Consider the following 13,522-nt stretch of genomic DNA (forward strand, 5'->3'; position numbering starts at 1 on the left):
GAGAATGTTTCTGTATGGTGAATGAGTTATTGTGAATGTGTTTGCACCTCGTAGGCTAGACTGTTTTGTGCTTCCTGGGCAACATACTTAACTTTGGCAGCTGTGCTGTGTCTGCACAGGGGTCTGCTAAGGAGGTTGCCTGAATGGGGGGGTGGGAGGAATAAGCCAGTTTTCTGAAAGGAAGATGAAATTCTTCAAGCGTGACAAGGGAGGAGAGTAGAAGTAGTAGAGACTTAAAAGGGGAGGAAAAGGGAAAATTCTGCAAAGCCACTTCATGCTGAATAGGAGACAAAGACATGAACCTGCTTTTGTAGTAGGAATTGGAAATGACCTTGTAAACCTGAGTGTCAGAGCGGGGACCAGGCAAGACTAGAAGCAGCAAATTGAGCCCGGAGGAGTTTGTAATTCAGGAGACAAATTCTGAGACAAATAAAACTCCCATGTCCATTCCAGAGGGATGAATTCCTTTTAAAGATTTACATTTTGACAATGAAAGGGGAGCAAAGAAGGGATGCATATAGGAGATGTGGAGTTTGTCTCAATTAAGATTCTTGTGCTACAAAGAATGGCATCTTATCAAAGCCTGTTTCTAGGTTTGTTTTACCTGTAACGTGCCTGCAAAGTTGTAGCCTTGAAAGTCATGTCAGAATTTCTAGGAGAGGACATGAAAGCTGTGGGCCATAGGGTGGGGAAACTGAGTGGGCAGTTGGGTCATGACTACTAGCGTTTGTAATGGGATGCCACAGAGAGTGTGGCTGCAGATCCCAGACCACCGTTTGTTCATTGCCTTGAAACATGAGGCACAGATAACAGCAAAGTAGAAGCCTGGGGAATCGACAACTGGGACAGTTTGATCTCATCTTTGATGCTGGAGGTGCTCGTTGTGTTACAGCTGTATAAAAAGCAGGTAGTAGATCAGGTGGGAGTGTTCCTTGCATTGCTGCATCTCCTCTGGGAGAGGAGTTCTCCGATGGGGAGGGACTCACAGGGGAGAGGTGCTACTGTGACAGCCATGCGCACAATTCGAATGTCTCTGGGTTTACTCTCCTGTGATTAGGAACCAGAAGCTGCCAAATGTTGCTGTGGGCAGACAAAGAGCCTGGCAAATGGGTCCAGATTGCCATGTTCAGTGGTGGTGTGAGCTTTTGCCAGCTTGGTGCCTTGTCACATCCTAGAACCTGTTTTGTGAGAGAAGCCCCACCGCATGCGAACCGAGCTTGGCTGAGCACCAACCCAGGGTACTGCAGGCTGCGTCTTTGTTTAGTTTGGGAGGGAGGAGTCATCTGGCCCCTCAGTAAAGCTGAAAGTCAGTCGCTTTCAGTTAGGGTGGAGGGGCAGGCATGTTGGAAATGGTGCTTAGGTAGTCTGCAGTTGCGAGACTGATCTTCACGGTCAGCCCAGGGTTTTCCCAGGTGCAAACTTGGGATGTAACTTTCCTGGATGAGAGACAGCAGTAATAAACTCCTCGGCCCAGGCAGCTCACGGCCATGTGTTTGGAAAGCAAGAACCGGGGGAAACTTTTGTTTCTAGAGATTAATTGTCTTGGTTACATGACTGTGAATATAAACTTTTTTCCTACAATTGAATTACCCTGTATGTAGGATAAGGTGAAAGTGAAAATATTTGGAAGTGTCACTTTAAAATAACATAAGGCCAACAGATTTTTTTTTTGTGTGTGTGCTGTCTTTGTTGGCATGTGGGACTGGGAGGAGGTGTGTTGGTGTTAAAATAATTCACTAGAGTATTAATACTGCAACAACGCTATCTTTGGCTGTAAATCAAATGAGAAATTTAAAATGTGCTTTAGAAATGTTGGATTATTCAAGTAACGCAGTAATTGTAGCCAAGCCATTTCAAACTGGTGTATACATCTATGTAATCTATACATTACTACATCTACCTGTACATCTACACAGTAAAGGGCTAGTCCTAAGCTCTAGCATGCTTATGATACCCACTGCATGAAGTAAACTTCACCTCCACTTGGTTATCTGCCTTGTTAGGTGGCACAGAAATGCTTTCCAGAGGTGTATGGAGGGTCAGGGAGTTTCCATGGATAAGGGAGACAGCTGTAACTTGTACCAATAATATCTTTATCAGGAGTGCAAGGACTCCAGTTCCTCACATTGAAATCTGTGCTCAGAGCATCTCTGGTGCTCTGCATTGTGGTGAGGGAACAGCTGGATTGTTGCTTCTGGGAAGACCAAGAAGGCCAAACTTGGGACCCTGAGCGTGTTTAAAGCAGGAATGCTAAAGGCAGGGTTTTCTGGTTTCTCTTCCTAGGTTGGTTTTGGGGAGTTGCCGTTTGACAGCACTGACAACTTTAACAGTTGTCCCGACGTGTGTTTCCGTGTGGCAGATTACAACTTTTTGTGCCATAAGGTATGTGCTTGTGCTATACTTCATTCTCCTCCCTTTTTGCCATGAGTCTGGTCTACCTGTCTCCCCCACTCATCCAGTGCTGGATACACTCTGCAGAAGCAGCATTGCCTCATCGGCTGGAAAACCAAAAGCCTTATTGCAGCTGGAAACTATATTTAAAGCATTTAACAAAACAGCAAACCCCACCTTTCTTGCAGAGGTGAGGAGATAAATTTATGGATTCAGCTACAATTCACAGCTGTAAAATCTCCTACTGCCAGCTTGTGAGTTCAGTGTCTGGAGAGGGGAATGTTTGATCTGCAAGTAAACAGCAGTAAGAATGGATTTTGAGATGCAACCTCAACTCACACTCCTGCCCTAATGCCATGCTACTTTTGAATCTCTTAAGTTTACAAATTGTTTTTTTGGTTGTGAGAGTAGGCATGGATAGAAATAAGGTATGGAAAAATGTTGGAGATGCAGCTTCAAAATGTAGGGAGAATCAGAGTTACAGAGTCTGAACTTCCAAAATATCTTTGAGCTGCTCTGACAGCTGGTTAGTAGTGCTGTTTGACTTGGTGCAATGAGAAAGATGCTAGTGTTTTGGCCTTTCTTCCCTCTCCAGGCATTTTTCTGTGGTCGCAGTGATTATTTCAAAGCCCTTCTTGAAGACCATTTCAGTGAGAGTGAGGAGCTGCAGACACAGCCCAGCATCCCTGTGGTGACTCTCCACAACATCTCAGAAGACATCTTCATCCGAGTCCTCTACTACATCTACAGTGATGATACAGAGGTGAGGCCAGCCGTGGAGCCTTTCCTCCTGTGCTGGTTAATTCTGGAGGTGTTCACAGCAGTGTTTTCTACAGCATCTGGAGGGGTGTGTGTGGTTTCTGAAATTCCACTGTCCTACTCTGCTACCTCACTTCTGTCTCAAGAACCTACATAGTGGGACTTGCTGTTAGCCCGGCAGGGATCTAATTTATATCATGACATTCAGGAATTAAATCCCTAGTCTTTCACCCCATAACAAAAATTAGGTTGCACATTGGCATGATAAATGCAGGGTGTTGCAGATTTCTTTCTTGGGCTCTGTGGAAGGATAAGGTGAGCAGCTGCCAGTAGATGGCAGATTGAACACATTTGGAGATGTGGAAAGGTTGAAAGATTCGACTTATTTATTCTTGGCATCATAGTCCACTTTTCCATTTGTAGCAAGTCGTTATTTCCACCGTTATTTATTGCTGGGGTGGGCAAAGGTTCCACTGGGAGACCAACGCCTTGCTGTGCTCAGTATCGCAAGCAGTAACAATATGGCCCTAACTCACCTAGTTTTCAGCCCAGTGGAAGATGCAGCAAATCTCAGCTTTAAACAGCTTCCTGCTTTGGTTTTGTGGCAAATGCTTTCAGCAGGTCTAGCTACAAGATGTCAGAACACATTCTGACATTAGGGCAGTGATCAGAGATGCTGCTGCACCTGCCAGCATCACTTCCCCGGTGCAGTATTTGTGCTGTGGGTTAGGTGCCACATGCAGAAAGTGCACGCAGCTGTGACCTTGTTTCTGCTGATGTGTTCACCTCTGGGTAGCAGCAGGGAATGTGCGGTAGGGAGAGATGTATTTAGCAGCCAGCAAGGGCAGGATTGCCATTGGTATGCTGGAACGTAGATGCTTCACTTAACTGCACTCTTCCCTCAGCCATGTGCTGAAAGGGCAGGCAGAGAGAGAAAGAAGCATGTTGAGGTTGTGAAGACCATCCTGACCTTGTGAGTGCACTGCAGTGTGACCCTGTTCCCTTGCACCTCTCCAGTCTGCCTGCCCTCCTCGTGGTGGCTCACAGGAAGGATGTTTCCCAAGCAGCCATTCCTTTCCAAGGGGTGTCTGGACTTGGAGCAGGAGGACAGACCAACAACAACATGTAGGAGTTGAAAGGGTCTTGCTCATAAGTTTTCTATGCAAAATGGTGCGTCACAGAAGCTTGGATTTCAACTGAGCAGCCAAGATATGAGCTTCTGCTGGGAGTTCTTCTGTCATGAAAAACTAACAGGAAAAATGGTCAGGAAAACAGGAATATAGCACAAGTTCCACACTTATATGTGGAATGTTCTCCCTTCCCTGGGTTTCTCCAGCCAAGTTTCAGCACTCCCAATTCCACATTTCTTTTTCCAAAGGATTTATGTGGCGCTCTGCCATGTAGTAGTGACGATACTTGCAGTTGGAGGGAAGAGTGTGTGCAGAGGACACAAACGGTTCGGGGCAGAAAGAGAAGTTGCTGATCAGAATACTTGTGTGGGCTCGAGGGGAGCTTTTGGAGGAATGTTTGCCAGGTTTGTCCTTGATCAAGCAGTTGGGAGCTGCTGCCATCAATAGTACTGACTCAGACGCCTCCAACTTGTGAGGTTCCTGGAGCTTATGAAAGGACAAAGCAGCACGTGATTAATAATCCCGAGAGTTTTGTTACATCAGTGTGGCACTACAGCACTCATGGCATGCCTCTCATACATCTTGCATCCTTCTGCACAGCTGCTGCAGGGTGTTATGCTGCTGAGGCATTTGCTGTGAGTAGTCTCTCCAAACACCGATGTGGACAGCTGTAGGGGAAGAAATAACCAGCCTTTCGCAGTTGTCAGAGTGAGCAACCACACGTGTAGGTGTGGACAGCAGTGTTTTTGCTGCTGACCAGTTATCAGGGCAGAGGACCACGCTGCACCAGAGTTACCATTCCTCAATCTAGACCAGTGTGGCTTGGACTCCAGATGCAAATAATCTCGCCTCCTCCACAGCCAGGGTATGCTGCATCCTGCAGATTTGCTGTTAAAATGGATGTGGGTAACTGCACTCTTTGCACTTCACATTAGCAGGAACAGAACTGTGCAGAGAGAGGCTCTAGTTCCAGGTTAGTGACGCAGATGGCTGACTAAAATAGGATTTGCCCAGCCAGGGGGAAGAGACTGAGTGAAGCTGGAGGTGGTGTCTACAGCATTATCTACAGCATTTTTTTTATCCTCAAATCACTAGCAAAGACCAAAAGTACCCAAGAGGGAAATGGGAGTGTAGGTCTCTAGCTCAAGAGTCTGAAAATGTTAAAGGCCATTCAGAACAGTGTAAGCTTGAGCATCTGGTGCATGAATTTAGTTCAGTTTGAATGCCTGTTAAAGCTCCAGTAGTATTTGATGTGCAGAGTCTGCTCCTTACTTAGTTGGCCTCACCTATAGTTTATTTGGGGTGCAATTTTCTGTCCTTGGATGTATCCCTGTGCCAGGGAAGTTGTGCTGGCTGAGTTAGCAGAGCCAGTTTGAGGAAGGAACTTAAGAGAATTTTGCACATTTTTCACAAAATGAAAGTCCAGCAGTATAAAATGGGAGGAAAAGTCCTAGTGGGGACAAGGTGCTCTATTCTGCCAGCCTGTTCCGTTTGTCTCTTTGAAGGGTAAAAGCTACCTCATTCCACTGCCACATTGAACATTTCTTATCAGGCAGCTTTCGGCTGCACTTCAGTGTTTCAGCATTGCTTTGTGCTTAGCTAGAGAGGTTAGCTGCAACATGGCACACTTGCTTTGTGCTGAGCAAGCTGCCTCTGCAGCATTTTAAACTCCTCTGTGGTAACTGAGTGGAAGACCTAGCCCTGAAAGACTGAGCTCCTGTCTCTCCATAGTGCTGTTAACACTTGTCCAGTAATGGACCAAACAACACTTTAGGGAATCTCTGCTAAGACACAAGAGAAGAAAGCAGTTAGCCAGAGACAAGTGAAGTGGATAGAACTGGAGAGTAATTCCCCTCTTTCTATTGCCAGCTGTCCCCAGAAAACGCCTACGACGTGCTGTGCGTGGCAGACATGTACCTGCTGCCTGGGCTCAAGCGCCTTTGTGGCAGGACCTTGGCTCAGATCCTTGATGAGGACAACATTGTCAGCATCTGGAGGATTGCAAAGCTGTTCCAGCTGACCCGGCTAGAGGACCAGTGCACGGAGTACATGGCAAAGATCATCGAGAAGGTAGCAGAAACACTTCCCACTGCACTTACCACATGTGCCCGTAAATCTAACTGCACAGTGAGCCATAGATACAACAGATCTAATGGCTGCGCTTTGGTCTGTAATAAATGGTTGCCCTCTCTGGTTTAATGTGCTTCCTGAAAATGAGCAGCGGTTAAGTAGCATAGCACATGTTGAGTTAGGTCAGAGGATGAGGAGCGTGGCAGTACCTGATGTTGCTGCAGTAAGCCAGATGCCGGTGGCTGTCTAGCACATCCCTGTGGACTCTGGGGTGAAAAACCTGACCAAAAAGTTCTGCAAGTGCCATGGGCAGGTGACTTACACCGAGTTTTCAGCCACCATGCCCAGAGCAACAACGGTGTTGCTTGAATACACCAGCTGCAGCCTGGAAAACCCAGTGGGGTGTGTGTGGGAGCTCTGTGCAGGAAATGTTTTTCAGCGTTTGCTGGAGGGTGTTTTTCCTGGCATAATGCTATAGAAAGGAGTAATCAGTGTGATCTCTACTTTCCTCTAGGATGACAAATTTAACAGTAGGGGTTTCCACAGGGGAAGTTTGGCCGTTGAACAGCCAGAAGTAATGAATCTAACACTGAAGTTTTCTTTATGGGCCTCCATTTAAGTGTAATCCTGAGTGGTTATAGCTTGAAGTTTCAGGACTCATGGAGAAAGTTGCTATATGGAAGGCTAAACTAGAATCTATGGGGCGTTCTTACCCTGAGACAGATCTTTATAAACGGCTTGTACAGTTCACGTGGGAATGTAACATTTTCACCTGCAGCTTGAAAGGTGTGAAATTCTTTTTGGCATGTGAAAACCGTGAAGGAAATTATTCTGGGGCTGTCATTTTGTTCAGTGTATAGACTGAACACATCAGCATGCACCCAGATTCTGGCTTCTGAAAAAGGGATTTGGTTTGAAAGCTGAATGAATATACCAAGTAGTAATCAGGCAAGGTAGGGCTTTGCTTGTGTGTTCCCCTTGCATTCCCCTTCTCTAGCCTGAGTGGGAGTCCTCGGACCCAGCATTGGCAATGTGCCTTCCTAAGGGTGTTGGCACAAATGGAGCCACCCCAGCTGTTCAAACGTCAGCAGCTGCCAGCATCTTGTAGAGATGCACTGATGATGGCAACAGGGAGAGATTTTGGCAGTGCGTGTAGCATAGAGCAGGGCCTAGCAACCTGCCGTGCCCAGGCACAGTTCGGTAGTGTAGACAGACGGAAGCTGCCTCTCACCCTTCAGCACACCACATGTTCCTGGGGAACTTGATGCAAAATCATTCATAAGTGACCTGATTCTGTCAGGTTGCGTGCAGAACGAAGCAGCTGCCTTGCTGTGATCTGCTGGTCGGCTGTCGGTGGTGGGGCTGAGAGCCATGGTGGCGATAGAGTCATCTATCTATTAGGAATAGTGTGGCCAGCAGGAGTAGGGAGGTGATCGTGCCCCTGTACTCGGCACTGGTGAGGCCGCACCTCGAATACTGTGTTCAGTTTTGGGCCCCTCACTACAAGAAGGACATGGAGGTGCTGGAGCATGTCCAGAGGAGGGCAACGAAGCTGGTGAAGGGCCTGGAGCACAAGTCTTATGAGGAGCGGCTGAGGGAACTGGGGTTGTTTAGCCTGGAGAAGAGGAGGCTGAGGGGAGACCTCATCGCACTCTACAACTACCTGAAAGGAGGTTGTAGTGAGGTGGGGGTTGGTCTCTTCTGCCAAGTAACAAGTGATAGGACAAGAGGAAATGGCCTCAAGTTGCACCAAGGGAGGTTTAGATTGGACATTAGGAGAAACTTCTTTACTGAAAGAGTGGTCAGGCCTTGGAACAGGCTGCCCAGGGAAGTGGTGGAGTCACCATCTCTGGAGGTATTTAAAAGACGTGTAGATGAGGCCCTTAGGGACATGGTTTAGTGGGCATGGTGTGTTGGGTTGACGGTTGGACTCGATGATCTTAGAGGTCTTTTCCAACCTGTATGATTCTATGATCTGTGGCTCCTGGTTCTGAACTGGGCACAAGCACCCGCTTTCTTGCCTGTTGCAAGACATTTCCCAAAAGAGTCTGGCAGCATCTCTTGGCTCCTGCTGAGGAGCCTTTCTGGAGGGAATATTGTGTATATTCATGTGCCCCAATACCAGAACTATGGATGCTTAGTTAGTGGGTATTACAGTGAGCTGTTTGAGGTGCAGATTGCTTAGAGCTGTGAACATTTATTTTTGGGAGTATTACTGCCTCCTTAGGATGAGTGGCAGGACCTCCAAGTGGTGTCTGTAGGAGACAGGAAGATTTGGGTCTCCATGTACCCTTAGCATTCCCTTTTTCTTCTGTGGGATCCCTCAACAGTGGCTGAGCCCATTATCCCAACCCTTTACATCCCTTTACCTGTCTTCTTGTCTTCCTAATGGTTCTCTTTTCCACCCTGTCCAGCTGGTGGAGTTGGAGGAGTTTGTGGCTGCTGTGAAGGAGAATGCGGAGGCTGTGGAGGAACGGCAGGAGACTGACTCCATTCCTCTGGTTGATGACATCCGCTTCCACATCACCAGCAATGTGCAGACTTACAGTGCCATCGAGGAAGCCAACCAGAAACTTGAAGCTCTGGAAAACCTCCTGGCCAGTATAGGGCTTGAGTGCTGATGTGTGCAAACCCTGCCTGTCACATGCAGCCTGCGTAGACCCCCGTGGGTTGGCTCAGAGTGCAAGAACATCTGAGTCCCTGAATGTCTCTCTTCCCCTCCTTTGTCCTCCTTCCCATCCACTTTCAGGCATGGTTTCTTTTTAATTTATTTATGTCTGGACATTTGCATGTCTGGTTTGTGTTTGGTTTTATTTTGTTTTTTGTTTCTCCTTTCAGAAATAGCTCCCAAAGCTCAGCCCAAATGAGTAGCTGCCGCTTTGTACAATACAACGCGGATAGGAGACTGCAAGCTCTTGGGGGTGGTAAGGGAGCTGTTCTGGGGGACTTGCTGCTGCCTGGTGTTAGGACCCATCCTGTTCTCTTGCCCAACAACACACCTCTGAAACTGGTTCATGCCAGGATATTTGTTGAATTGCCACCAGCAGAGGAAGAAAACTGGATTAAACTCTCCAAATATGTATACTATTGGAAAGGAGGTGGCCTTTCTTTCACTGTCAGCACTGTAAGATTGGCAAAGGTGGGCAGTGCTTCCCTAGCAGCGACACAGGAATACTTGGCTATGTGGAAGGCGCTGTCTTCACCTGCTATTCTAGTTCTTAGATGAAGAAACCCAAAGTGATTTCCAGGTCTTCCCTAGCTTTTCATTGCTTTGAAGTGCTCAGAATTTAAAAGCTTTGCTTTCTGAACAAACATCTTTGGGAATACAGTAGAGACCAGACTCCTTCCATTCTTAGAAAGCAGTAGCTTTTAATGCATAAAAAAGGGAGAGCACCCCTTTTCTTCCTAACAGGGGAAGGAAACACCTTCTTCTTGGAAACAGCACTTTTCCCTTTCTTTTTGTCCATTGTGGTAGAGCAAAACTGACTTGCTTGGTGGGTCAGGGAAGAGGGGTCACTGGAAATCTTTTTTTAAAAGGAAAAGGGGCCTTTTGGGTCTCTCACAGGGCAGCTGTCCCACTTGTCGACCTTCTGGCTTTGCTTAGCCTTGAGCCTTGTAGCTTCATTGTTTTCCAGGAAATTCACTGTTTGTACTAATGAATGTTTTTGAATCTGTGTTCTGCAGTAGGTCGTGTTATCTCGTGTTGTCTCCCTAGATTCCTAATGAGGGTAATGATGTTCTTTCTCCTTGGCACCAATCAGCAGGCAATACCCCTGCATAAAGCTTGCCTTGCCAAATAGGCTGCCCTCAGAGCTGTTCATCTCCAGAATGGCATGTTACGAGAATCTTGGGTCTTCAAGGCACAGGCTGGGCATACTTTGCCGTGCTGTGCGTTGGGAGGGAGAAGAGGCGTTGTGTGAAGCACAGAGAGAATCTTGCACAGGCAGTGGGCTGCCATTACTAACGTATATTGTCATTTTGGTCACTTTGTGAGGCAAGAGCTTGAAATAATCCCTGTCAGGTGTGCTTTTAGTGTTTGAGGTGGGAACTGGGCGTGGATCCCCTGCAGCTTCAGGGTGTTGTTTCTTAATGGTAGTGGTGCTTCACATGGATAAGGAAAGGGATTGGAGATCCAGCGTTCGGCAGGGACTTGCTTCAGGTGAGGATGTACTGGGAGGATGGGTTTCTCTTCTTTGCTAATCTCACCAGGTAAGAGACTGATGCTCCCACACCGTGTGAGAACTGCCCCTGCTCAGAGCATCTGCCTGTATCTGGCATGTGTTGAAGCTGTTCGCATGTACACGGGCAGGCTTTGGGCACCACTTGCACTAGGCAGGCTGGGTTTGGTTGCAGTGAGGAGGGGGCACTGGAGTTTGGCCGCTGTACTTGGGAGAAGCTGGACTTTGGCAAAATCACATGTCAGGATTGCGTTGCACTAACAGAAGCTGGGGACAGAGCTGGTGGGGCAGGAATGACTTGCATTGACTTAACTGGACCCTGGATGCTTGTGCGCTTTGTCATCTGTTTTGAACTGGTTTCTCTTGCAGAACAAGTCTCTTTGGGACAGGGAATGGTGGCTGCAGGGCTATTCAAGCAGGGTGTGCTTCAATTTTTCTGTTTCAAAATGCTTGTGAGGAAGTGCAAGGAGTTCTTGTGGTTTCTGCAGCCATATTAGGGTGAGGGAAGAGGATGTGTCCCTGCAGGGGTGTGTGCTGTGTGTATGGAAGCAGGGAGCAGCAGGAGTGTGCTTCTGTTTGGGATGGTGACATGGGGAGGAGCTGTGTGTTTGTTGTGTGATTTGTGGAATGTACTTCCATGTCCATCTCTAAGCTTGGTGTGGCTTTGACAGGACCACTGAAGAGCCCAGCACAACTTGAACTGATAAAGTTCTCAGTGGACTCGAGGAGGGGAAGGGCTATTGGGAAAGCTTTAATGTGAAGTCCCGTATATTTTGGAGAAAGAAGGGTGAAAGCAGAACTGACTGTTTTCTTGCTGAGTGGAGTGTCAGGCTCATGAAAGCCTGCTACAGAAACAACCAACAGCTTAACCCAGCTGGTTCAGTTCCCCTGTGTTTCTCCTCCATATATAGCTGAATATGACACTGAACATATAAACAGGATGTTTAGTTTATCACATCCCCTCTGCTCCTCCTGCATAAATTCCGCATCTGACATCTTAGTAGTCGGTGTTCCACAGCAGTAGTTGTGACAGCCCTGCACAAGGCTTGCATGGAGCCACCAGAGAACAGAATGTGGCCTTTGCCTTCTGCTTGTACTGAACGAGATGCAGAAACAGGATTACCGAGGAATGTGCTAATGCTTTTCTCTGCAGATGCCTCAGCTGCTAAAGCAAAATGGACAGTGGTAGTGGGCAAAGCAGGAGGAAGGCAGAGGAGGGGCAGCGCTGCTGGGAAGCATTTTCCATATGGCTGCTCTGGAATAATTCCATTCCTGCATCCTTAAGTGTGCAGCAAGTGAGGCTGCTGTTGTGCACGTGGGAGGAAAGGTCAGTGTGGCCTTTTGATCTGGTTCCGCGGTAGCGCAGCTCCACACGGGCTGCCAAGCAAACGCCTCATCTGTCTGCGTGCACTTAGTGGTCACATCTGTGAGCCCTGTCAGATTGTCCAATTACTTGGGATCCTTTAACCCCCCCCATCCCTTTTGGCGAAATAGGGCTATCAAAAAGCATGCAAAAGCAGATGGTCAGCATACAGGCAAGCTCTCTAATTAAGATGAGCCAGGTCAAAACTTAGATTTGAATTCACTTTATTCTTGCTGCAAATAATTTTATCAAAAAATAAAAACCTTTTGATTTTTCTTCTGCTGCCAGTGTCCTTATTGTGTTCTGTTGCCTCTGTCCTTTTTATTTACTACTAGCCACTTGTTGAATTAAGAAGATTGTAAAATTGATCAGAGCAACAATATATTTAAGAAGAAATGTGTAAGCATGTGTGCAGCAATAAAATAGTATATTTCACTATATCTGTTCCTGCTGTGGCCAATCTGTTATCAACTGACAACATCAGCGTGGCTTTATTTCTGAAAGGACTCGGTGGGCTCCTTCAGCTTATTTTCCCGCACCCAGGCCAAGGGCCGGCCCCGCACCGCCTGGCTTCCAAGCAGTGAGGAAAGCGTGACTCTGCTCTCCTACCTTGGTGACCCGTTTGTAACGTCCTGCCAGAACATGGGCGTGAAGCACTGACTGGTTTTTACTGGCTCCTTTCTCCCAGGATTATTCCGTTTCATTAGCAGCACCGTGGCACAGGCTCGCTCAGTGGTGTGTCAGGGAGGCGATGTTTATCCTGGAAAGTTGCTCTGGGCAGTCCCCAACAGATAAGTTGTCCGTCCCTCTCTTCTTGTCACCCTGTGCCTCTGTCATTGCTGACTGTCCGTTAAATCCAAGGATGGAGATTTCTCAGCCTCTGCGCTTAAGTACTCTGACTCGTCCAGCGCACTCACGGAGCCTCTGAAGCATGTGTTTTCTCTGAAACCGCAAGTCTGCTGAAGTGCCCGGGCAGTCCTTCCTCTCCTCTCCGAGGACACAAACACTTATTTTCTCTTTTGCCGCCTTCTGTGCCTGGGTGGCTGCAATAGTCTCGATGGCAATGACTGAGCTGCCTGTGCGCAGCCCCTGTTGACTTCAGAGCATGACTGGCATTCAGGGAATGAGGATCCAAGCCCGTCCCCGTGGCTCCGTGTAGGAACGTGCAATTTTCGGGGGGGGGGGGGGGGGGATACTAATAGCATCTGAATGACTAATGCTGTTGAAGGGAGGGACTGGGCTTGGAAAAGTTCAAGCAGTAATCAGGCTTTTGGGACTCAACAAACAGTGCTTACAAGGAGTATCGTTGTGCTGTGAGAGCCTGGAGTAAACGACGAGCCTCCTTAAGAGGCTTGAGCTGCTCTTGTTGGTAGTCATGGTCCAACTGTGGAGATGGCACCTTCCCACGTAACAGCTCGCAGTCGGTGTGCGTTGACAGACTCGTCTGCTCAGGGTGACACCGAGTTTTTCTCTCTCCTGCTGTGGGCAGCCTGGCACAGCCTGGGGAGCTGGATTGTGTCTGCCGGTGCCCAGCTCCCAGGGATGAGCAAACCCAGCGGGGGCGGGTGGTGGGGAACAAAGGCTTGGCTCGGTTCTCTGCTGACAGGGGTGGGGGCGCCGGCAGAGCAGGT

The 13,522-nt window shown here is 47.9% G+C and overlaps 1 protein-coding gene across 3 annotated transcripts in view; it reads left to right on the forward strand.

The window, feature by feature from the left end:
* The window catches only part of ABTB1 (ankyrin repeat and BTB domain containing 1), a 29,172-nt gene extending 17,006 nt beyond the window's left edge, over positions 1-12,166 (forward strand). For all 3 annotated transcript variants that reach the window (XM_075158892.1, XM_075158893.1, XM_075158894.1), the window contains 4 exons: positions 2,284-2,382; positions 2,987-3,154; positions 6,150-6,350; positions 8,765-12,166. In XM_075158892.1, coding sequence (XP_075014993.1) covers positions 2,284-2,382; positions 2,987-3,154; positions 6,150-6,350; positions 8,765-8,971 — 675 coding nt within the window. In that variant the 3' untranslated portion in view covers positions 8,972-12,166. The remainder of the gene's footprint in view (positions 1-2,283; positions 2,383-2,986; positions 3,155-6,149; positions 6,351-8,764) is intronic.
* Positions 12,167-13,522: the final 1,356 nt, after the last annotated feature.

The sequence above is a fragment of the Calonectris borealis genome, chromosome 10 (assembly GCF_964195595.1).
Source record: "Calonectris borealis chromosome 10, bCalBor7.hap1.2, whole genome shotgun sequence".
In the NCBI taxonomy this organism is placed as follows: domain Eukaryota; kingdom Metazoa; phylum Chordata; class Aves; order Procellariiformes; family Procellariidae; genus Calonectris; species Calonectris borealis.